The 25536-nt window shown below is 38.4% G+C and overlaps 1 protein-coding gene across 1 annotated transcript in view; it reads right to left on the reverse strand.

Annotated features, from left to right (window-relative positions):
• The window catches only part of LOC106932067 (neurexin-3a-like), an 87008-nt gene that overhangs the window by 26996 nt on the left and 34476 nt on the right, over window positions 1-25536 (reverse strand). The window contains exons 4-6 of the mRNA XM_088002848.1: window positions 1902-2203; window positions 1639-1683; window positions 225-386 (exon numbers count right to left, since the gene is read on the reverse strand). Coding sequence (XP_087858974.1) covers window positions 225-386; window positions 1639-1683; window positions 1902-2203 — 509 coding nt within the window. The remainder of the gene's footprint in view (window positions 1-224; window positions 387-1638; window positions 1684-1901; window positions 2204-25536) is intronic.

A 25536-nucleotide genomic window follows, 5' to 3' on the forward strand; every position in this document is an offset into this window, starting at 1 on the left:
TTTGCACAATTTCTATCCATCTGCATTTTCACCTATTCCAAATTAGCATAAAGAAAAAGAAGAAAAACTCAAAGTCATGGATAGAACTGTGTCTCTATGGATCTAATAAAATGCATTTCCACGTCTGTGCAGTCAGGATTTGTAATGAAAGCTTACAAACTTCTTATGGCCTGTTTTGAAATTCAGCAGCAACACATTTTATCTCTGCGAGAATGCTACATTACCTCCTTGAGACAGCCCATGAAGTTGTTGCTAACTGGAGATCCCGGCAGGTCGGCTGTGCTGGGGCTCCCACCCACGTAGAAGAAGTCATCTGAGCCCAGCATGGTGTAGTCCTCCTGGGTATAACCCGTGGTGGTCAAAATCCCATCCACAGATATCGTCACCTGACAACCGCGTGGGCACAAAAAGAACATTTTAATATTCTACGTTTCAGATTGTAGATGCAGCTTGTTGAAGAAAATAATTAAAATGAACAACTGGCTGAATTCATTGGATTAATTTTAACTGCTGTACATTAACAAGAAAACCCAACTTAAATGGTTTGCATTGCAGAAAGTCAGAAGCAAACATGCAGGACAAAGAAGAACTGCAGCAAGAAAAATGACCACTTTATGAAAGAGAACTGCACTGCTAAACAACTGTGACCAATACAATTATAAAACATGGTATCATGATGCCTAATTTAACATTTAAACAACTTTTTTTATAGGAAGAGAAAAATCTAATATAACTAACTAGGTATTACTGATGCATTTAGTTACATTGTAATAAAAGAAAGGTTTATGAGTTTGAAACTGTGACATAATCAATAAAATACACAGCAGTTAATTTTTTTAATAGCTTTTCTGACTGGTCAGTGGGCTCTAATCTGTGTAGATCTCTCACATTTTTGCTACAGCTTTCAATACAAATCATCATCCTTTAAAATCTACATGTATTTGATTGTTTTAAATTTCTATGAAGTTTCCGAACTTATTTTTAATATTACTGGACTTAAATCTGTCCATGTACTCTAACTTTATTTCTGTTTACTGATTCAATACTAAATAAATGTTGGTAAGTTGAAAATTCAGACCTACTTTGTTAAATAATGTTCATATCACTGCCTTGCCAGTAAATTCATAACTAAAATCCATTCTCATGTTGCCAATAACTTTTAAACTGGTTAATCCACATGAGTAAAGTAGTGGAGTCAGATCCACAGAAAAATCTGTAAATTCTGAACTGCGAATAGGCAGGGGTCCATTGTAATCGGGCAATTGGGCTATCAGACAGTTACTGGAGCACCTAATGGGTGAGCTCCTCATGGGTCCAAAGTACTCCCAAATTAACTACTGTTACTGAGAATTTATTACAGGTAAAATGTTTTAGTTTGGTTAGATTCAGTTGCCTCCTGCAGTGTGTTTTGCCTTGTGCTAATCAGTATAACGATGCATGAGTCGGCCTGATTTCCACATACGTAGAGTTTGATATTGAAGTGAAACAATCGGAAAAGAAGACTCAAGAGAGTGAGGAAAAACTTCAGAGCCCAGCAGTTAGTCATTCAATTCTCAGCAAACCTTGCCAGAAATCACACAGGGGGAAGAAAAGAGAGATTGCAAACTAAGGGATGACAATGAGTTAAATGATATCTACCATACAGTGGAGTTTGTTTACCAAGTCGGGTCCAGTACCTGTAGGCTTGGCAAAAAGGTGGGTTGGGTAAGATGTGAATTTAATAAAAATTACAAATAAAAAAAAACAAGTGAAATGAATCTGAACATCTGTGCACACAAACACAAGGCAGGTTAGGGGGAGAGGCATGACATGAACAGAACTGTCATGATGGATGCAACCAGAACAAACAGGTTTCTAATCTAACTGCAGGTGAAGTAATCTTCCCCAACACTGGGCCTTACCTGTCGCAGGTTCCGGGTCACTTTCACATCATGCCATGAGTTGTCATTGAATTTCCCGTTGACCGGTTCAACGATGGCTTCAAACGCTCCGGAGCCCAAGTTGATGACCAGGGAGACTGCACCGTCCTTCAGAGCCAGGTTGACGTAGTCGGCTGACTTCCCCGTGTGCAGGATGAGGCCGTTGCGCTGCCACGTCTTGAAGGACAGCGTGATCTCGTCGCTGCTGCTCTGGATCGGGTTCTGGGAGAGGTCATAACAGAAGTACTCCGAGCCACGGAAGGTGGCAACGTTTTCTTCCCTTGCTGTGGTGGGAAGAAAATGAATCAGGGTTAGAAAGATGAGAAAGACAACATTAAGCTGTGGGATCATAAGGATTCGACAGCTTGTAAAAATATTTAGCAGGAATGTGACATATCTGTGTTTCACATTACTCCACACACGCTCTTCTTTTTTAAGTTCTTGTTCCTTTTTTAAAGTAATTAGAAAGAAAACCAGCAGAAGCCATACATTACTGCTGCAGAGGTCAGGAATCAAACCCTGTCAAAAACAAATAGCCTCCACATGACGGGTAGTAGCTCTACTGCTGTACAACACCCTGCATACATAAAAGCTCAATGCTGGCCAGATCACCCTCTTCAATATATTTGCCATGTCCATTACTACGCTTATGGTAAACTGGAAATGGTGGTTGTCATGGCTTTCTTCCAAGAAGGGTGTATTTGTTGGTGTTAGGCTAAGCTTGCAAGGAACTGTGTGCTTTATCTGAATCTAAAAGCTGTTTTGTTTTGAAACTGACAGTGCTGTAGATATAGATCAGGGAGAAGATGCAATAATCCTGTGCTAATCTTTGTAAATTTGGTCTAAAATAAGTATCACGATAAGACACCTTCAAAAATCCTCAGCACGTGACAGAAAAGAACGCTGAGAGCTACCACGTACCAACATCAAACAATAATCTTTCCAGTGAAATTGCCTGTCAGAGAGACACTGTGACGCAGTGGTCATGTTTGTGATCACACAGAGGGAAGCCGGAGACTCTGGATGTATTTATGACCTTGATCGAAGGGTAAGGGAACACACAGAAGAAGAAAGGAGTAGGGAAAAGAGGAGAGCGCAACAGCGAGCTGAGGTCTAACACAGAAAAATGGTCCACTCAGGAGTTGTTATCTGGAACATCATCTTCAATTAACTTGCTGTCTCTTCTGCAAAAATACTGGACTTTGTGTCCAGACAAAATCCAATACAAAGATACACGGATCTGTTTCTGCTGTGGAACTTTAGAAATGAAGCTACTCCCCTCTTGTTTCATGTCCAGTTTTATTTTCACACACTGACCATACCCAAATCAAGTAAAGTAATTAGAAGTTACACAAACCAACATCTGGATGCCATCATTCAGATGTTATTCAAAGGCCCAATGGCATCACTAGAACAACATTGTTGTTCCAACTATATTCTAAGTTCAATGGTTCCGGTTTAATGAACAGCATGTTTTCTCAAAAGTGTCTGAAACATGAAAATAAATAAATCTACATCCCTACAAAGCAATGTTAAATAAACCTATCCAACTATTTGTTGCAAATGAAGACTGCAGTCACTATGCAACTGCCTTAGAGACTTTAATCATTTATAATTATTAAAAAAATCTAACTATGATCTCCTCCAAATAATCCCCACCTTCATTGGATGAAGTAGTAGAGGACTGTTCACATCCTGCCAATGTCTCCTGGCCAACCAACGGCCTCAAAGTAGGGGTCAGTGGGAGTGGTTCACTGACCTTAAAGAATATCAGATGACAAAACCAAACTAACTGCCCAGACTAAACCACAAGGCCACCCTCCTGAACCAAGGAGAGGGACGTGAGCGCAGCTCGCCAGTAGCTGTGTTTCCATTATAATGTAAACAAAATAAATACATAAAAAATTCTGCAATTGCAAAGTTTCCACTGAATAAGAAATGCAATTAAAATCACTTGTGAATAACACAGACAAGTCATTAAAAACCTCACCCTCCTACGGCCTCCTGTCACTTTTTTCATCTTTTCCGCCAGTAGTAACATCCAGTTCTTGATAATATGACTGATGTGATGCAAAAAAGAAATGTGTTTCCACTGCAGTTTTGCAAAATACACTAATTTTACAGCCAAAAACGTAGCTCACTGGCAGGAGACCGTGTTGTGGATGAATAGATGGATTATACAATTTCAAAATACATCCTACTGGTCAGCATTGCTTCCCTTCAGAAAAAAAAAATCAAAGGAGTCCAAATGAGTCCACAGATGACTGTTTGCATTTACTTTCATTTAACATAAATAACAAGAACTTAAACACCATATTTCCTTACAGATGGGCACAGAATCAACTCTTCTCAAAAACACATTGAAAACTTTTCTCCTGTTTCATCACTCAAGCTCCAAGCAAGGATTTTTTGTTCACTGACTTTTAATTTAGCACTGAATCTGTAGCTACATTCTGCAAAATAACTAAATCCTGAATTAACCAAACATTTAAAAGCATTCGAGACATATGTAAATTGGGTTCAACCACTTCATTCTTCCCTGTGAGTGCTCAACAGCTTTCATCCAACTGGATTGGTTCAAAGACCGGGTCAGCAGGGGACTGAAATGTTAAAAGTGGTACTTTTCTCTTAGCAACCATGGTTCTTCCTTAACAATACCTGAGTTTTTTCAGTTGTTACAACTCTCAAGGTTTGGTTGATTAATATCACCAGAGAAATGTTATGTAAATTAAAATTAAATGTAAAACAATCTGAAAGACTTTTGGCCACTGAGCAAATGTCCAGTTGTCTTTCTCCTTGGCCTACATAAGATAATATTCTATTTTTTTTATACTTGTACTTGTGTAAAATGCAAAGTCCACACAAGAAAACCACAAGACAAACTCACTGCTGTGAGGCAACAGTACTATTACCGCCACACATTTTAGGGTTATTGAACAGACTGTAATTTTTATGCAAAGAATCAAGGCAGAAAAAAAAAACAAAGATTTTCAATGATCGCTGTAAGGAAGAAAGGGGGAAAAAAAAAGAATGTTAAACTTCCTCTGGTGCTAAATGCTTAACACAGTGGTGATATTATCTGGGTATGGACGCCCATTGTTAAGAATGAGTGAAGTTTGTCACATTTCTCTGGTATTCATTCCACTTTGCTAACATCAAATTTCTCTAAAACATTCACCGAAGCTACAATCGCTGTATTTAAGATACATCTGTTTTAATACAAGACCAGACTGTAAGAAAAATCACAGACTGGGATTAAACAACTCAAAACTTCTCGTCTTCACAAAATCCTCATAAAGTCATATGAGTAACACTGAATATCAACATAAAACTAAAGTAATGCAAAGAAAATAGGGAAAGACGATAAATACAGTGCTTTTTTTCTTAAAGTATGAGTCGTCTTCTTCTTATCTGCTGTTTTTTAAGCAGGCAAAGTCAAATTGCATCTGGTCTCCAACATAGCTCCCCCAAGGTGAGAAAGCATCCCTGTTTCTGTCTCCATCTATAGCCCACTGTGAAGAAAAATGCAGCTCAGACTGTGTGCAAGAGGAACTACGCCAGTGCATCCATAAGCAAGTTTTCCCGCAGGGACATGATAAGACTATGGTCCTTCTTTCTAAAAAATAAAAAAAATAAAAACATTAGATATAGAAAAATGAACCATAAATCTACTATGCATTCATATTCTATATTCCCTCTTTTATGGCTGTGGTGATTCAGTGAAATAAAAAAAAAAAATATACGAGATTAAACTTGTCCAGAGAGGAAGCCATAGTGCTTGAAAGATGGTATATTAATGAAGTGAGAATGAATCTGAGGTCTTTATGGCTGAAATGAGAGTGAGGTGAGGAGATTGTTATCACCCCATAATAGTTTTAATGGCATCCGTAAGCTGTTCTATTTGGAGCCTTCTTTTGATGGATGAGCTGGAATGAGTCCTGTGAGGGGTCATCCATAAAAACGTCAGAAGGAGAGATGGCAGAAGAAAAAAAAGCTATAGACACAGTAAATATTCCTAATATCCAAAGACTGTTAGCCACTCCCGGTGGCAAAGAATTTGTTTTGTTTTTTTTGCCAAATTTTTAGCATTTTATTATTGAACGAATTACTACAGAGATAAATATTTTGTGGTAACTTTAACCTACTGTTGAGTGGATGATGACGAATGACCTGAAAGCATTTATTAATGAGTAATATGGATTGTTTTGCATGAATTTTTAATGTTTTGACAGGCCTCAGTGGCACCAGGGTAATAGGTTTAGTATGAACATAAACTAGCAATAAATAAGTCATTGGCTTTTAAATAATACATTGACATTTTGATTTATGAAGTGTGGACCTTTTACTGATTCCTGCATGGCCCACCACGATAAATCATGAACTGTCTGGGATATTGGTGTCACTACGTTCAACTATGGCCAGAAAGAATAAAGATTTTGTGAAATATTTTACATTAGTTTTAACATTTCTCCCAAAGGGAACACTTACATGGGTCAGGCCTCTATCTGATAATATTACTTAAGAAAGATTCTAACCTCTCTTTACTGCTCCATCTGGGCTTTCTCCCATTAACGTTGATTCCTCCGTTGAATTTCAACCGGACCAATCAATCAGTGAACAGAAGGCAAGCTTATGAATATATTCTGCACTGCTTTATAAATAACTTCCAGTAGTTTTAGCAAGGACAGCGGAGGAGTGAACGAAACCATTATGCAAGATTGTAATCTCATATAATAGATTATACGCGGACTGAGCATGGCCAACTCTGTCCGTGCTGGCCTTGCTTTCAATTATTGACTTGACATTTACAGCCTTCTTGTTCGACTTGGCACTTCTCCCTTTCTTCTTGTTTACAGCACATGCAATTTCCGGTAAACTTCATAGCGTCGAACTCATTCACTTGCTCATACATTACATGTGTTACAGCCAAATGGTAAAGTTTAAAACTTCAAAAGTGTCCATACCTCCAGCAAACAACTGTTTCTCAAACGCCAAGGGTCCAGACCCTCTGTACAAATTGAAGAGTAGAACAATGGCTGGTTCTAAAAAAAAAAAAATTCCCTTCTCACCCTCCGCGGGTGGTCTCTTTCATCCTCTGAGCTCGGGTCCTCTACCAGAGGCCTGGGAGCTTGAGGGTTCTGCGCAGTATCTTGGCTGTGCCTAGAACTGCACATTTCTGGACTGAGATGTCTGATGTTGTTCCTGGGATCTGTTTGAGCCACTGCTCCAGTTTGGGGGTGACTGCCCCGAGGGCCCCGATGACCACAGGCACCACTGTGGTCTTCACCTTCCAGGCCTTCTCCAGTTCCTCTCTGAGGCCCTGGTATTTCTCCAGTTTCTCATGCTCCTTTTTCCTGATGTTGTGGTCACTTGGTATTGCTACATCCACCACAACGGCTTTCCTCTGTTCTTTATCCACCACCACAATGTCCGGTTGGTTCGCCATTACCATCTTGTCTGTCTGAATCTGGAAGTCCCACAGGATCTTAGCTCGGTCATTCTCCACCACCTTTGGGGGTGTTCCCCATTTTGACCTAGGGGCTTCCAGTCCATATTCGGCACAGATGTTCCTGTACACTATGCCCACCACTTGGTTATGTCGTTCCATGTATGCTTTCCCTGCCAGCATCTTGCACCCTGCTGTTATGTGCTGGACTGTCTCAGAGGCCTCCTTGCACAACCTACACCTTGGGTCTTGTCTGGTGTGGTAGACAAGACCCAAGGTCTTGTCTACCACAATTGTATACAATTGTATACCACCTATATATATATATATATATATATATATATATATATATATATATATATATATATATATATATGATACAAGTATTATCCCAGTTATACTAGTTTTACGCTTGATGAATAAGCCAGAAACAAATCACATAGAAAAATTCAAAAAGAATCAATTTAGAGCTCTGAAGACATTGTCACATTTTGCTTCAGCTTTGCCAGTCAAGTTACAATTGAACAAAATTGAACAATGAAATCAAATAATTTAAATAATACCTGGTTGTCACAACATCAGTTCTGTACCTGGACCAGTGTAAGTAGAACCTTTAAATTGGTCACAAGTAACCATAAGGAACATGTCATGGTCTAATGGTTCATATCAGAATAAGAAATTGCGAACATCTGACGTGATAAACACAACTCTAGACCACATCACATCCTTTAAACTCCAAATCACATTGTTTGAATCAAGAAAACTCCATTTACTGACACTCATCCATCTCCATTTCTGTTCATTAGGTGTTGTTCCTGCCCCACTTTGGAGACTATTTTCTCCCGGAATGCAGCCCCATCAGTCTTTTACTTAGCTAATGATGTTTTTCTATGGTCCTTGCATCTCTCTTAATCTGTTGGCTCAGCCTTCACAGGATAAAGTTCCTAGCCTCTGCCTGAATGCTTAAGACATATGATTGTCTTAATCAGGCCTCCAAATAGTGAAGTAAGGGTTACAATTAAAATTAGACGTTTTATAAATTTCAGAAACTACAAGCTTTTTAAATAATTTCCTGAATTTTCCTCATTTTTTTATTCACTTTAGTGAAAAAACAAAAAACAAAAAAACTTTTTCTATAATAACTCAAATACTTGAAAAATACTTGACCAGCTATTGTCAGACCAGGAAAAATCAAAGTGGTTTATTTTTGTTGTCTGCGAGTCACTTAGGAGGATGTGAGCCATTTCCGTTATGAACGTTATTGGGGCTTTTCTCAGCGGAGTTTCTTTTACACGTCCAAATTACAACAGAACAATTAAACACAACTTTAAAAAAATAAAATAAAATGTTATACCCATTTGTTCTTTCTTTATAAACATGGCAAAATTAAGAAAGTGTCTTCAACAATAAAATAAGACTGAAAATATTATAGTAACAAGTTAATCGTTAATAATGTATTTTTGGAACCTCAAACCCTTTTGGTCCTTGTCATTAATGGCAGTTTTAGAAACTTTATGTCTCAGATATCATAGCTGGTAAACATGCTTTTTTAAAGAAAATAGAATGCTGCACACACTCTTGCAGCCTTAAGCATGATACCCGCTTTCATCTATATTTACAGATGAACAGAAATTAAAGGTGCATATTGATTTAAGAGCCATGAAAAAAAAATAAATAAATTTTTGTTTTGTTTTGTAGAACATTTTCCAGACATGAATAAAGAATTAGGCTTTTTAAATTACAGGATCAACTATGATGTTAGAAAGCAGAAATTTCATAATGACATCCTGTTTCAGCCCAGTGATCATCTGAAGAAGCAGCTGACATTGCTGCTGTAAGGACACGTTAACCTGCAGAGAAGTACTGTTCATAAAAAAAAAGAAAAAAAAACAAAAAAAACAGACAGGCAGTGATGAAAACACACGTGACGAGTGGAGCGTAGAAGGAGCAGCAGATTGAGAGAAGCATTATCTCGGTTTGCACTGAATACGAATGTGATTGCCGGGCTCTTCCTTCCTCTCGGGGCAGAAACTGTAAATTAGAGTTGAGGGAGACTCCGTACAGCAACTGCATACCAAACGGAGCTGTGACACTAAAACTTCAAAGAAGAGGATTCATGCAAGGCCTCAACATAATAAGTGGACATGAGTCTAAAGGCACAAAATGGCTGACTTGTTCCAGCAGCTCTGGAGATACTGTTTCCACTTGTGAGAAGGGTTCAACCAGATAAACATGGAGCTTTGTGTAATATGTAAAGAACAGCAGGCCGAGTGCATTGTGTTACACCTAATTGTTCATCTGTGAAGGAAACGCCTGATTTCAGCAAAATCTGAGTTGTAGAGGAAACTTCCTCGTTTCAATAACTGTTTGTAATGTTCAATCGATGCTTACATCTTTCCTACCTTACAATGTTTTCATTCCTTCTCCCGACACTTAAAATCCGTTCTGGAATTGAAAATTCATGTCCATGAGTAGCTTTAGGTGTTTTTGAGTCCTACTCGTTTACACTCATCAAAATCTGAGTGAAAACAAATTCAAATTTAAAGCGCTTCTTAATAACAGAGCAAGGATTCCTACTCTTCCCCAATCCCTGCTGACAGTGAATAGAGATATATGTAAACCATGATGTTTGCATTAATAGCCAAGATGAGAATCTTAACTACCTGAAGCCAAATCTACTCACCAACATTATGTATTTACATGATGAATATAGTCTCCAACAGAATGAGCTGAGCTACTGGAGTTCTCTAGTCCCGTTTTTAAAATTGCATTTAGCAACAAAATTTAAAGCAAATATTTGTTCCAGGTTACATTATCTATAAAATAATAGAATGGCAAAATGCAACACATAATAGAGCTACTGAGGGTTGTAGTAGTGCTGCAGGATCTATGTGACTGTAAAACACCTAAATTTTAGCAAGAATACCAAAGGCTACACTAATTTTATCTGGCAGTAAGCCAACTCCTCTCACCGACAAAATTAGTTCAGCACCCTGAAGGTTTTAGCAGAAGCAATGGTTTCAAAAAGAGGAAGATGTTGTCCATCAGGCAGTTACCAGAGCTATTCTTAGAGCCCAGCAAAAATAAATAAAAATAAAAATCAGCTCTTTGGTTCAGGTGAGTTGGAGCACAGAGTAATCTAGAATATGCACCTGTGGTCCTGAAAAACTGGAATTGTTCAACTCTGCATTAGATCACACTATGTTAATGTGCAACACCATGACTGGCTTATAGCGTACACATGAGACCAGCATGCCCAGTCCTCCTATAAACTTTCAATGACTGCTGGTGTGAACAAGTCCCCACTGAACAGATATTACGTATACTCAAAAACCTCAAAGACTCGCTTTAAATATCTCACCAAGACCTAATTATCTATGTTTGGTCATTCAGTGCAAAGTCAACCACAGAAATGTTTTATGGCTTGTTCTAATTCAGCTACAGGCAGGTCAAATGTCCTGAGGAGAAAATAATCTCCCTGCTTAAAAAGTCTCGGCTTCAACCTAAACAAACTTACCACTTAGGATGTAATGAGAACATGCGATTTCCTCTGGCGACTTACGTTGAAAGCTACAATAATAATCCCCAAATAAGATTGCAAAGACTTCAAATTTGATCCTCTGTTATAAATATGTTTGAGGCTCTTAATTTGAGATTACACAGTAAGTAGTTCTCTAGTTAACCAGTTGAATGACATGGATGGCTAACAAAGAGTCCAGGATGAAATGGTAACAACATTTGGTTCTAAGCACATTGAAGAAGCCTTAGTCACGGTTAAATCATGTGCGGTTGAATTTGGCAGCTTGTCATCAAAATAACATGGTGGCAGAGTGACGAGTGGATACAGATAATTTGTAAACACTATTCATACGGCAACTGGAAAGTATTGTAGTGCTGGCTAACAATGCGGTCTAAGCTACCCTAAAGGTCAACTGAGTAGTTTTCAATCCAAAGTACTTTGATAAAGCATACCAGAATAATCTGTGGGATTCTCAATAATCCCACTTTAGAATTAAACTATAACCCACTTTATTTAAATAAAACAGTCTTAGATGTATTGTGTCAGAGAGACAGTGCAATAAAAATAATTACAAGTCACAGGAGTCAAAGAATGATTATCAAAATGAAAGATTTAAAACACAAAAACTTGATGATACACATGAAATACCATAACCAACCTTTAAAATATGTGATTTAAGAATGGTTTTGAAAATTCGGAGAGAATCCATTTCTAATGTGATGCAAGAGAAAGTTCCATAGGAGAGGGGCCACTTGATGGCATTCAGATAAGCACATGGTACAGTGAGGTACAGAACATGGGAGAGTGAAGATATGCAGAAGATCCAACAAACATGGAGATTTTAGATTATGAAGACTTTTAAAAGTAAGAAAAAAAATATTAAGCAATAGAAAGAGAAGTGGTAATGTCTCACTAATATCTAATATCTTGTCATGTTCTTGGCAACCCAGCATGATGAATTGTCTTGTCTCATACATTGACGATACTGTCACATCTACACTCACCATCTATAGATCTGATTGGTGGGTGTATAAGAACACCCACTGCATCTAAGCTAACGGTTGCTGTGCCCATTGTTTATCACGTGGTACTTCAGCAAACTCTGAGAAATGTGGAAATAGCCAGTTTTCAAGGCCCACCTTTTGGCCTTGTTTTACTATTTCCTTCTTTTTTCCTTTGTCTTTTTGTCAATTAAGCAAATTACGATTACATTTCAAAGCAGCTGGTGATATAATTTTAGAAACAAATAAGTCTCAGTCAGAAAAAAAAATGCTTCTAATAAAACAAATCCCCGCTATCATAATTATACTCTTGAGTAAACGTTGAGCCATACTGTACCTAATTTAGATGTGCTTTGTGAAATAAAAAAAATAAAAAACCCAGCTGTCTTTATTATTAACTGCTGTAATCAACCTAAATGGTCGCAACATGTGGAAGACATAAATACTAAGCAGGATGTGGAGAATAAAAGAGATGAAAGCAGCTGTAACAAGAGTAATCCTCCTCCCTGAACAGTGCAAAGACTGATCGGATGGCTGAGGGAAGAGCAACTCAGAAGGGGAGGGAAGACGGTGAAAGGGTGGCGATAACCATCAGTAATTTCAGCATGCTGGTGGATTTCCATTTGTTCCATTGCTTGACCAATGGTGCATTGGGATGTCTGCTGTGTGATGCTAAAACACATAGGAGCGGCAGAAGGCGGGGGAATGGAAGCACTCAGGCAAACAGCCCACAGTGGGAAAATGATGAGATGCTGCCATTTTGACTGCATTCGGACAATCGGGTCTGCAAACAAAACCATGAGTACATGAAGGCAATTAAAGTCTGATGTTATGACAAGGGATTGAGGAGGCCTCCAGCCTTAACAATAATCCACTATGCACCACCATAAAACCCATTCAAAACACAGCCAACAAATTTTGCTTTTGCAGCCATCGATGAACACCAATTTCAGATATTTTACCAGTGTGAAACCTGCGGGAAGGTCACTCTAGCAGGAATCCCACAAGGAATGAAAGCAGAGGAAAGCTCACATGGAAGGAAAGGCAGAAGGAAGCCAATAAGGAATGAAACAAGGAAGAAGACAATAAAAAAGAAGCAAAGAAAGGTAAGTAGAAAAGTCACCAGGAAAGAAGAAAGACCATGGAGGAGAATGAACACAATGAAGTATGCAAGGAAGCAACAACAGACAGAAATGGATAGATGGTTGGAAGAAAGTATCCTTTGGATGATGGGACAACAAATTCAATCTGAAATGTAAATACAAAGTCCTTCGTATGTTGGATAGACAGACTGTTCCTTAAAATTGATGTTTTCACCTTTATGGAAATTCTGTCAATTGTTAACGATAAATGATGCGGTTGTTTTTAAGCACATGTAAAGAGCAAATGTGGATCAGGAAAGGTTAAAAATGTGAAGTGTGTACATTAGGAACTCTTATGTATATCTGCAGGCCTTCACAGGTGCTCGTCTTCCCACATATATACAAAGTACGAAAGGCACACACACACACACACACACACACACACACCCCCACACACACACACACACACACACACACACACATGCGCATGCAATTCTCTGAACCATGACAGAGGTTGGCTTCATCCCTGCAGGCTTTTCATTTACTGCCCGACATAATGCCACATCCCTAAACACACACACACACACGCACTCATTGGCTATTATTTGGGCTGTCAGAGCTTGTGTTGAAAGCTAATGAAGGGCCACCGTTGCCATTTCTCAGTTGGCGGTCTCCATGGTTACAAGGAATTGGTGGGGGCTGAAGGGCCACGGAAGTCTTACAAAAAGAGAATGAAGTTGAATAAATGAGGAGGGAAGGTTGCGGAATGAAAAATTATTTGTGTTGTCCTTTGATCATAAAAACATTCTTTTGAAATCATTAAACAGAGGCTGTTTATAACCTGTGTGAAAAGCTAAGCTGGTGTTTGATGGTGTTTTTCTTTACAGCCATTTGATATTTATCCTGGGAGCCAACATAGTAAATATGGGAATCATTAGGCAAGTAGCAAACATTCAGTTAACCACAGAAGGAAACAATGCGACTATATATCGATTAATGGCATAACATTGTCAGTAGTATTTCAGTTAAATAAAAAATTTGCTCCATATTTCAAATGTTCTGTTTCTAAAATACTTTGCAATATTTGGAAGGAATCATCATTTTTGTCTTGGAGGAATTATGATTTAAAAAGCAACTAAAACTCAAATCAATTACTTTTTGCAAATACACTTTCTAAGCTTGTTCTTGAGGATTTTATGCCTATGCCTATGTTTTTGTTATTGTTGTTGTTTTGTTTTTTTACCAATTTTGACACTTTTGTGTAGATTTGTTAAATTCTACAATACCTGGCCTAAGTGCTGGCATGCTTAGGTTGAACTGTGGCTACAGCAGTCAAATTGTCATTTCCGTTACAACAGTACAGCTTGGTTGATGTCTACATCACACAGCTCTGCATTCGGGTATAAAACCACCTCACTTAAACACCTCACCCTTTGGTCAGCAGTCTGAATAACAAGTGTGGCAAGCGTCCACTTCTCAGCTTTGCACACGTGGGATTCGTCTGCAGAGCTTAGGAAGAACTAGAAGCAGCTCATGGCATCATGGCAAGTCAGAATTATTAAAATCTAAGCTATGAAGAATACAATCCTAGGCCTCCTCAAGAGTCATTAAACACCTGCCCACTCTGCAAGGGCAACAATTTGGTCCACTGTAAACCCTTGTGTAGAATTCCAAAGAGACAATTGAATGTTATCCTGTTATAGATGGAGCACACTCTCTGTGCCCATTTCTTAAAGATTAAGGTTACCATCCATCCCAGTCTACCAATCCACAGGTGTTTCCCCTTTATGAACCCCAGAGATTGGACCTCAGAGGAAAAGATGTCTTACCTACTAGAGTTATTTACACATATCAACTGCACTGAGAATCTGACACTTTTGGCATTAGCCTGCAGTTGGCTCTTTGTTGAATTAAGTTGTTAAATTAAGGAGAGATTATTTATGCTTATTTTACACTACTTGCTTTGCTTTTACTTTGATTAAACGTATTGTAATAAAAGAAAATGCCAAGCTATAGTAACAATGATTTAATAAAGGGAAACATTCAAAGAGGTCGAATGCTTCTTATAGGCATTGCAAATACTTGTTGAATTGAAAGAACATAAAAAGAGATCAATTACGCCATGACTGTTTTGCTTTCAAAGTCTTTATCTTTCCCCCACTTTTTATATTTCAGTTATGAATTTGTAACTCAACTCTTTGCCCTTTTTGCTGTGATGTTTTTCTTTTCTGTCCTGCTCTCCTCCACACCGAAGCCATTTAAACCAGAACTCCTCTTCAAGCTCCTCTGCCAGTCACCATTTCTCTCTGATTTGTAATCATGCTCCTCTGATGGACAGTTTGTCCTTTAACTCAAAAACATAATTGCATTTTGAGGGGGGACAGATGACACGGGGGACGCATTAATCACGGCACTAAAGTGATTTCTGAAGGACAGCTGTAGGGTGGTGCTTCCACACAGTGTGTCCAGACCAGAGTGGACGTCTTCCGCGATGAGATGTGGCAGGCCTAATGCTGCGTGCACGTCGCGGCCTAATGAGGAGACGCTGCAGAGGAGAAGATGAGACGCCTGTCAGAGTCTGTCGAGGTAAAGCTGGTGATGGATGAATACGACTTTTTAACAAAGCAATATGTTATAATTAGGATTATTGAAATTTAACTGAATTACTGCAGGTAAGTGATTACAAATGAGAAAATGACACAGTAAATCAAACATGTTGAAAGTTTCTCAAATACCATTACGTCACGCCCACATCCACTCTGCGGTCGATTGTCTCACTTTAACTGGCTCTTTGCTTTTGTTTCAAGTGGACGCGCGTTGGTTTTCTATAAAACTTGTATTCTACTTTTTGTTTTCCATGCTGCCCTGATTTTATTAAGTAGTAATGTTCTGCCTTTTTGTGGGGAATTTTATTCATAATCATCTCAGAATATGACACCCGAGTGATTGTAGATTGTACCATTCCTTGTTGTCCAGATGATAATAAGGTTTATGTACCCCTTAAATAGAAGGATGAATTTGCTGAAAAAGCAATGAATTGAGCAGGAGTCTGAAACTCCACTTCTTGAGTGACGATGTCCCATAACGTTTTGATGCATTCCTAGCCAACGTACCTGGCTAAAATATCTGACTACCGTATTTTCGGCACTATAAGGCGCACCTAAAAACCTTCAATTTCTTCAAAAGCCGACAGTTCGCCTTATAATCTGGTCGGCCTTATATATGGACCAATATTGAGCCACAACAGGTCTAGCAACTACGGTAAGCAGCCGCCGAGTTCATTTTCGTCCGTAGAAGAAGAAGCGCGCGGTGCATGCTGGGATAGTTGTCAGAACGCTGGTTTGTTAATAAAGTTTGACTGACCTACCGACCTTCCGACCGTCTAGAATCAGGTCGTCTGCAGGTCATTTAGCATCACGTTCTCCACGAACATGCTGTGCGCAAATGGAGAAGGGTGACCATCGTCCGCCCACGTCCCGGCCCAGTCGCGGAAGGCTCTCTTCGCCGACCGCAGTCGGACTGTTTTGTTGATATTCACTTTAGTGCAGCTACATCTAGTGGATGCATAACGTAACACCAGCCTCTACTGTTGCGTCTATTCTATGTGCCGTATGATCCGGTGCGCCTTATAGTGCAGAAAATACGGTACGTACTTTGCAGACATTTTCCTTACACAGGGCAAACTTATTTGATTCAGGACTTTTGAGGTGCATTTCAACATCATAGGGCACCAGCTGGAAAGGACTAATATTTGATCTTGAGCAACTGAACGTTGGAGTTTTCAATATTAATAAACATGAGACAGACCATGAAAACAGCTTTCTGGCAAAATCCAAAAGGCCTGGTGAGGTGAAGACTGAATTAACATTTGAAATACTAGGAAACAGTTTAATTAGCAGACTAACTCCTTCAATTTGTGGCCTTCATCACAAAACACACTTTGGGTTTATATTAAGGAAGTATAATAGAAAACATTTTAAAAATAAACCAATCAGACATTCACACACTAAAAGGCTGGCTAACTGTGATTCAGAATGGGAAATTGGTCTAAATCAAATATTTGAATTTACTTTAAAACAGTAATCTTATTGGTAAACTAAATTACTTAGTAATTGGTCAGTCAATCTTGTATATTCAGCTTGTTCCAGTATACTTTTACTCCCATTGTATCATTACTGCACTTAAGGTCAACTTTTCAAATTTTGCAGGATACTCTGGAATCCATTCAAGTGCCTGACCTGTGAGGTTTGAATTGAATAAAGGAAAAATCTTATGGATATCAATAGTTTTTTGGGGGTATGGAAGTCTATTGTCATCTTGGACTCAGTTTAAAAGTACACTTTGTATGAGAAGTCAGTGCTCTTTAACAGGAGTTGGACTGAGTACCAACAACCAAGGCTTAAGTATGTTTTTTTTTTTAGAAAAAAAAATCATGACAAATTTGTCCTTAGGATTACCGAGGGAGAAAATGCTGACTTTAAAATAGAAAGGCATTGGAGGGTGGGAACAGTCACTTCCTGAACCAGGTGACATGCAGAGACGTAAAGAGGCGCAAATTGCAGTTTAAATTGAGCTACAGGACATCTGGAATTATGAACTGAAGTCTACTTAACTTCAACCTGAAGGGAAAAAAAGGTAAGTTGGTATATTAAGTAGAGACTTGCAGCTTCAACTGTAAGATTTGGCTCTCATAAACTTGATGGGAATTCACTTTAAAAATCATAAGCACAAGCTAAAAATCTACTTTACATAACATATTTTCTTTTAAATTGGTCCACTTTACCAGGCCTTGTGTCAGTGTTCGGCTGACAAGAGACTGAAGATTTGACAAAAACATTAAGTGATTTTGGTCAGCAGGAGAGCGATAATGTTCCTCGACACACACAGACAGCTTTGAGAGGCCTTCCCCAGGCTAAGTAGCTTTAACCTCCTTTCTCTCATGGGGCCCAGACAAAAGCCCCCAAGGAGGGCTAATAATCACACAATGATCGACCCCTCCTCTCCCTAGTGAGGCTCCAGATTCAGTCCGTCTGTCAATGGCACACACTCACAGAAACTCAAAAAAACAAACATCCCCTACCATTTTCAATCTATCCACTCGATCTCTTAGATTTGATTTGACACCGCTTTTTTTTTTTTTTTTTTTTTTACATTTTATTTGATTGTCTTAGCTTACAATCATGTTTAAACAACCTGATGTGAAGGGTAATTATTCCATGAGAGCCAACAACCATATCACGCTTACAGTCGCAAAACAAACATAACTTTTCTAATCCTCAAATTAAACCATGTTCAAAATTCATAAGTCTGCACACTGACCTATAGACTTGAGCAAAAATATTTATCTCTCATCATGATACCATTAGCACTGCCCTTCACATCGAACCATTTCTGGAATTACTCTGTCAGCTTTCATCAGACTTACCAGCTCACATCCACTGAATAAAATCCAACATTCTTCATACTGAAGGAGTGTGAAGTGTAAGGGTTTACTTGAATTCTCTGCAGTCTGCTTATAATATAACTATATAACTGTATAATTATAATTCAGAAGTTACATTATCAGAAAGAGAAGCATGAAATACAGTTTAACTTAACTTGATAGGGTTTGCCAGAAAGGTGTGGAAAATAAAAACACAAAAATGGTTAATATTGATAAGTGTTTAGGATCCAAAAAGTGATTAAAAGTATTTAGCATTTGACTCTTGTCGTTTTGCTTGGGGTTTAAATTAGTTTTTGAGTTTCATTTTTTTTTTTTAAACCTGTCTTGATTTTGCTCCTTAATTTCATGGGTTACTGTTCTTCTACTGGTTTCCAAGTTCACATATAAGCCTCAAGTCAGTGGTGTCCAAAGTTTTGCACTAATCTGGGAAAAAAAAACAAAAAACATCATTACTTTTTTTTTCTATTTGGTTTCTAGATCCAAGGCATGTACAGGATACTTTGCGCTCCCACCATTACCAATGCATATATATATAATTAATAGGGCAATTTGTGATAGTCTATATGTTTTTGTTTTGTTTTTATCTTCCTCAGCTACATGAAAAATGGTCACTCTTTCTCTATCTATCACTGAACTTGTAAACCAAATATTTTACTGTCCAAGTGCCTATGCTGGTGGACCAATTTCAAATTTTAGCATACTCTTTGGGAGTCACACTAAAAAAGAATGAATGAAAGGGTAAACCTCTTTTATTCTGTCTTTTCATTGGTTTATTTTTCTGACTGCCTTCACCATAATGACTCGTAGTGTGACTAAAAAAGGCACTGATATCTCCCTCTGGTTTTTGCAGTGATTAAACTTGATTGTGTTAATTAAAGCTCGACTTTCTGAGCTTGGTTTGTACATTTTTTTCATTCTTAAAATGTATTTTAAGCTACCATATTGGATTTTAAATTAATGAACAGTTATGTCTAAATGGTTTAATTATTTGTTAAATCGGGGATTTTGAAGCAAATTTCAGTGATCCACTTCAAAAATAAATCCCACAAAAAACGGTAGTGATTTTCTGACAGATTTTCTATGAAGGACCAGTCATACCATACACTCCCAAATATGTAGAGCAGCTCTTATTTTAAACAACAAGACACTCAGAAATATAGTGCAGTCAATAAAATCAGCCACAGATTTGCACGTTATAGGGTGTTTATCACATTTATTGTGCACGTGTGTGTGTGAGGAGACTGTGTGGGTGAAACTCATACTACACATGTGGTGGAGCGTGTAAAAAACAATAGATGATGGATGAAAGTCATTGTGTGCATTGTCCTTTACTCTGTGTGTGTGTGTTTGGACTGGGGCTGAACAGCCGGGGGTTGAGGCGGTATTAAAGTGGGAGTTACTGGTGTGGAACAGACCACATGCTCCGTCTTGATTGGCTCATTTTCACCCAACAGTGTAATTTTTCCTTCCTATCCCTTATTTTCCTCTTGGAACAATCACGCACTCCTTTCCTCTAATGTTCAGTGAGGATGTGGTTCAAATAGAGTTTTAAAGTTACACAATATTCAGAAAACCTCCCGTAAGTCAAAACAACGATTCATCTTAATTTTTTTTTTTCTCCTACACCATTAAGTTCCCAGTGAGATCCACACTGCCACCCACTGGCTTCATTATGACCACCTATGTGGTCTGTCTGGTTTGCACTTGGCTCATCTCCACCTTTGTTTTAAACACCTGCCACAACAGCGCATGTGTCTGTTCGGTGTTACTCCAGTTTTAGCTCCTTAAGTCACAGAATAAAAACAACAGACCGATAATGAACAATTGTGCTAAAATGAGAACGAGGGGATAAAAGAATGCGATGCGAGGGGGGCCCGGGGAGCGGGAGGTGAGGGGAAGAGCTGGGGGGAGGTGAGGAGACGCTGCAGGATCTGGAGGCAGAGAGATAACAGCTCCCCCTCTCTCTGAGTCGTCATGTGAGCGTCGTGTCGCAGCGAGCATCTGGCTGATAAAGATAGTAGGGACCACTGCAGTAATCTGCTCGGCACACAGCAAACGCAAACACACACACACAGAAATCCGTGAAAGACACACTTTATCAATTTACAGGTTTATTCAGGTGAGGTGGTCATCTGAACCTATAAACTCAGTAAACCAACAACCAGATGGTATTAAAGAAAATAAGCTGTCCAGCTCTGTGTACAGGGACATAAAGCAAACCTTTGGTCTTTACAGGGAAACTGATGCCCACTTATGTTAACTAGACATGTGTGAGTTAACCAAAGGCCTTATTTTGACTAGAATGAAACTATTGTTTCTAATGGGGTTATATGAGCATCCCCTACCTATCTGAGTTTATCATTCTTTTGAGGGAAAAGTGAAAGACGTTTCAAACAAGCCACCAATCTTTCTGAAGCTGAGGTCCTAACAAGTCCACCTCAAAGCCCATAAATGAGAAAAAAGGAACTCAATTAGCTCCATTGAATGTTAGGACAATCAGAAAACGAATTTTCAGAAGGGTTAAATGAGAATGATTTGCATCTCATGAACCGCAAGACTTCTTGAACAATAATGACTGATAAGATCAGATTAGAACGGCACATACACATACACGTCAAACACGACTTGCCAATTACCCTGCACGATGGTGGAAGACTTATGGCTTGCTTTGCAGCCACAGCGGACATTTTGTATGCAATATTTTTGACTCAGTGACTGCAAAGTATTCTAAAGTCAAACGTGAAACAATCTGTCAGACATCTGAAGCTTTGTCCAGACTGGGGTAAAAACAAAATGATCTCACAAACACCAGCAAAATCCACAACAAATATGCTAAAAAAAAGAAAGAAAGGAAAGAAAGTAGGGACCCAGTCATAGTGCAGACCTCAATCTAATAGATTGGAACCTAAAGACAACTGAACAGAAAGAAATGTCTCCATTACATCAATGAGCTGAAGTAGTGATGGGTAGGGGTGGAAAGAGAGTGAACCAAAGTCCAGATAGAGAGAACTGGGACTAATCAGAGTGATTGCTGGTGAAGGTGGGTTCACCTGGAGCCGGATCATGAGATGGATGTTTGACATTTCTCTGTATTACATCCCAATCTGTAAAAAAAACCCGCTAAGATTTAAATATGGGAATCATTCTTTACCACATCTGAGTAAAGGCAATGATAAGATTCAGTTCCCCATTGTTGCATTTACCAATGACACCACAAGGAAAGATAACATCTAAATAGAGTTTCATTTGGTTCCCAATAGGGAAAAAGAGAGGTAATTAAATCTGACTTGGATCAATTGAATTCTTTAAAATTCACTCCACCGCAAACAGGAAGATGCATGAATAGGAGGGGCTGTGGGTGTTGGTGAAGGATGACGAGGTGAGCACTGAGGCAATTGAACTAATTTACCACATTTTTCTGCATGCATCACTCAACCTTTGCATCCCAAGCTAGCCTGCACCATGTCACCGTTTGTGCATTTAAACGCGCTTGCCTGAACCACAAGTTCATAGAAAGTGAAGACGGTGCTGCAGGACAATGACATGCAGATAATGTCTGGAGAGTGTCGACGCCTGTCATCGTTCTCTGACCGCCAGCTACAGACGATGCCTCTGATGCATGGCGCAGAGGTCTCAGTGGGGACAGAATAATGAGGGGACGATAAAGTGGGGCTATGCTGTGATGACAGTTTACACTGATATGACCAGAAAATGTTCACTCTTGAAAAGAAAAAACGAGGTAGAGGAGTTTGTCTGAATTGTTCCGATTTCAGATAAACAGCCTTGGAAGAAGAGTAGTAGTAATATTATAAACTCAGATAACTACACAGTAGAAGAACTGGGGATCAACCTCATTAATTCTGGTACAAACAGGTACAAACTCTTAACCAGTTTTGTTGGAAAATATGATTTACATTGTATCGCATGGCATAAAGGAGAGATCACATGTGTACATTTTACAACTGCCACAGTATAAGTGTGTAGTAGTTCTATAAATAACTTACTGATATACTATACTGACATATTGCCAATTTACAAGGAAAATATACAAGTAACAGCTTCCTCTCTCAGGCCATTTGTTGTCAAACCATATATAGCTCCATGTTGAAATATACATAAGCTATGTGTTTTATTCTGCTGACATAATAGATATATGTAATTGAACATATATGCACCCCTCATAAAGCTTGTATATATCTGATACACTTTAAATTATTTCATGAAGCAGCTTTTTTTTTTTTTTTGGTAATTTCTGCTTCTTTTTTCACATTTTTCACATACATTGTCTTCAATAAGTCTAGTTGATGCTTGATCACTAATCAAACATTGTAAAAGACTCAGATTAGCAAAAGCTAGACCGAAAAATTATACTCTAGAGATTCTTTAAAGCATAATTTGAAATTTATCCATTATGAGAAAGACATCAAAAAGCGTTTCTGATGTCTTTTTGGGAATTAGGAAGAGCATTACATAATGATGATGGTTTAATATACAATTCATATTATTATTATTATTATTATTATTATTATTATTATTATTACCACCTTATTATTACCTCATTTTTCTTTAATCTTTATTTCAATTGTGGAGATAGACACAAAGTTGAAGATATGATTCACATCTCTAGGAAAGAACCTTTATACCTTTATCTCTTCAGAAAGCAGATGTTTTAAAAATAAAAGTAAATTGTTAAAACTTTACTCGTTAGAAAAACAAAATATATTTAGTTTTATTTTAAACTACGATTACTGTTACACCTGTAATAATGTCAAATGTGAGGACACAAAAAATCTGAGCTTTACATTTACACGTATCCATCTGCTCATTTTTCCTGCCCTCGGTTTGACTGGCATTTTCTTCCTCTGTCTGCATTCTGACATTTTCTTTTAATTTATGACACACAGATCTAAAATTCAGATTATATTTTCTGTATACTTTTTTTAGTTTTCATTTGACTTGAACCGGTTTGCTCATTAAAATATATCTAATTGCTGATCAGTTCAAATAAACCACTATTGTCTAGACCCACTTAATTATGCGTGGCCCCCAGGACAGGTGCCTATCTCCCACAGTCACTGCGAACAGATTAGCCACTATGAATAAAGAATTGATGTGCATATAACTGAATGTTATAATTTTGAGATTCTGATTTATTCAGATTTGTTATTCCTTAAACTACAGACAAAATAATATTTCTGATATGTATTGCAAAAAATGTATTTTCTGGGGACATCAGTGAATGTAAATCTGTAGAGTTTGCATCACAGACACTGATGCCTTTTCCCACAACCTGCAGAGAACCACCAGTGGAGGTTTAGTTTGTTTTTTGCACAGTAAAACCTGCAGATATGAGTCAGTAAAAGGACGCCTTCAGCTTGATGTGGTGCCAGCAGGGAGATGCATGTGTGAAGCTTTGGAAAATGTCCCAGGCTTGGCTGGTTCCAGTTCTCATGTTCACGCTGTATTACCTCACCAAGCGTGACCTACTCCCACGGTAGAGCCGAGGCCAAAATGACACAGATTTCCACCATCCACACACATAGCAAAGAGCAAGGAGACGGCACACAAGGAGGGCAGAGGGCGCCCATGTGTGTATCGGTGTGAAAAAAAAACAAAAAAAACACGTGAAGCAAATTTCTCAATGCAGACCTGGAGTAATGGACAGCATAGTTTCCTGAGGTAAACACTATAGAGCAGAAACTGAGTGAAGAGTTTCAAGGAATGAGTTCAAGTACATTGTGTTGTTACTGAGAGATCGGAGCATGAGATGGGTAGATGAATTAGAGATTTGTCTACACTGTTGCAATAAAAACATATTGAAGCACTCTAACAAGTATAATCAAGACTGAAAGAATAAGATTCCAAATAAAAGTGATTGAAATTAGCTTCCTCTGTTGGATAACTGAGCTACACCTTGAAAACAAGGTGAGTAGAGTGTTCATTTTACAGGGAATGCAATGGATCCCTGTCTTTTTGTGGCTCAGTATAATTATAATAATACTTCACGTATTTGCACATTTTTTTGTCATGTAGCTGAAGTTATTTGTGCATAACTTTAGAAGCGGAAATAACTAGCCGCTATGCTACTTGGCAGGCTATTGGCTGGCATTCGCAAAGCAACCAACTCGTGAGTTGCATTTATTTTCCATGATGCTGATTGTCTGTACTTACCAGAGCAGAAATAAAAAAAAAGACTGTCAATGTTAGCTTCTGTAGTAGAGCTAAGATGATTTTCACTGGGGATAATAATTACATGACATTTGATGGTTGAAGTATGAAAATAGCCCGTAAGGGGTCATACGAGGTCTCAAGTACTCACGGATTTTAACTATGCAAGGAGAGTTTACCAGAAATTGTGAACGGTAAAGTGTAAGATGTACGTGTTGTTACGGTAAAGATATTCTGTGACAAAAGACTAAAAAGACCAAGACTTTTTTGCATTATTTTTGTTATATTTGGACTTTTGACAGCCATCTTGTGAATTTACCATTGAAAGGTTTGAATAAATCACTGAAAATGCTGTCTATTTTAGAGGGGAATTTGCATAACTTTGCAACAAACTGTGATCTGAAGCGACTTTGTGTTAGCCTCTGGAAAAATAAGCCTTCACAGCTTTTGTGGCATCAAAGCCAGCTGATGAGCATTCAGCATGAAACATAATGGACTTCTCTTATCTGGATATAAATGTTAAAAGCTTAGTGGGCCCTCACACAGCCCTCAGGTATATCTTATTTTCTCATAACAGCACAAATGTTTTGCATTCGACTCTCTCTGTGGGACTTTGCATTAATTTTAAAGGCTGAGGGGAATGTTTATTAGACTGAATTATGCTGACGGGAATTACATAAAATGGATCTGAGAGGGAGATCAATCAGTGATAGGCATTTACCTCTTCTGCGTGGATGTGGTGTTTATATCCGCTTAGCTTTCCTCAGCATCTGATAGCACCGACGCTTTAATTTGCTGAGCCGGAACGTTCAGGTCACCTTCAGCGCTGAAACACTGGAGTTTTTCTTCATCTGAGATAATTCCTCTCTGGGGTCGAATGCTTCTGATAGCAGGCAGTCAGAGCTACATGGCAACAATAGATCATTTCTCTCCTCAAAATGTCCACCATTTCTCTGT

The sequence above is a fragment of the Poecilia mexicana genome, unplaced genomic scaffold, assembly GCF_051168715.1.
Source record: "Poecilia mexicana isolate PSO_F unplaced genomic scaffold, ASM5116871v1 scaffold_22, whole genome shotgun sequence".
Lineage (NCBI taxonomy): Eukaryota > Metazoa > Chordata > Actinopteri > Cyprinodontiformes > Poeciliidae > Poecilia > Poecilia mexicana.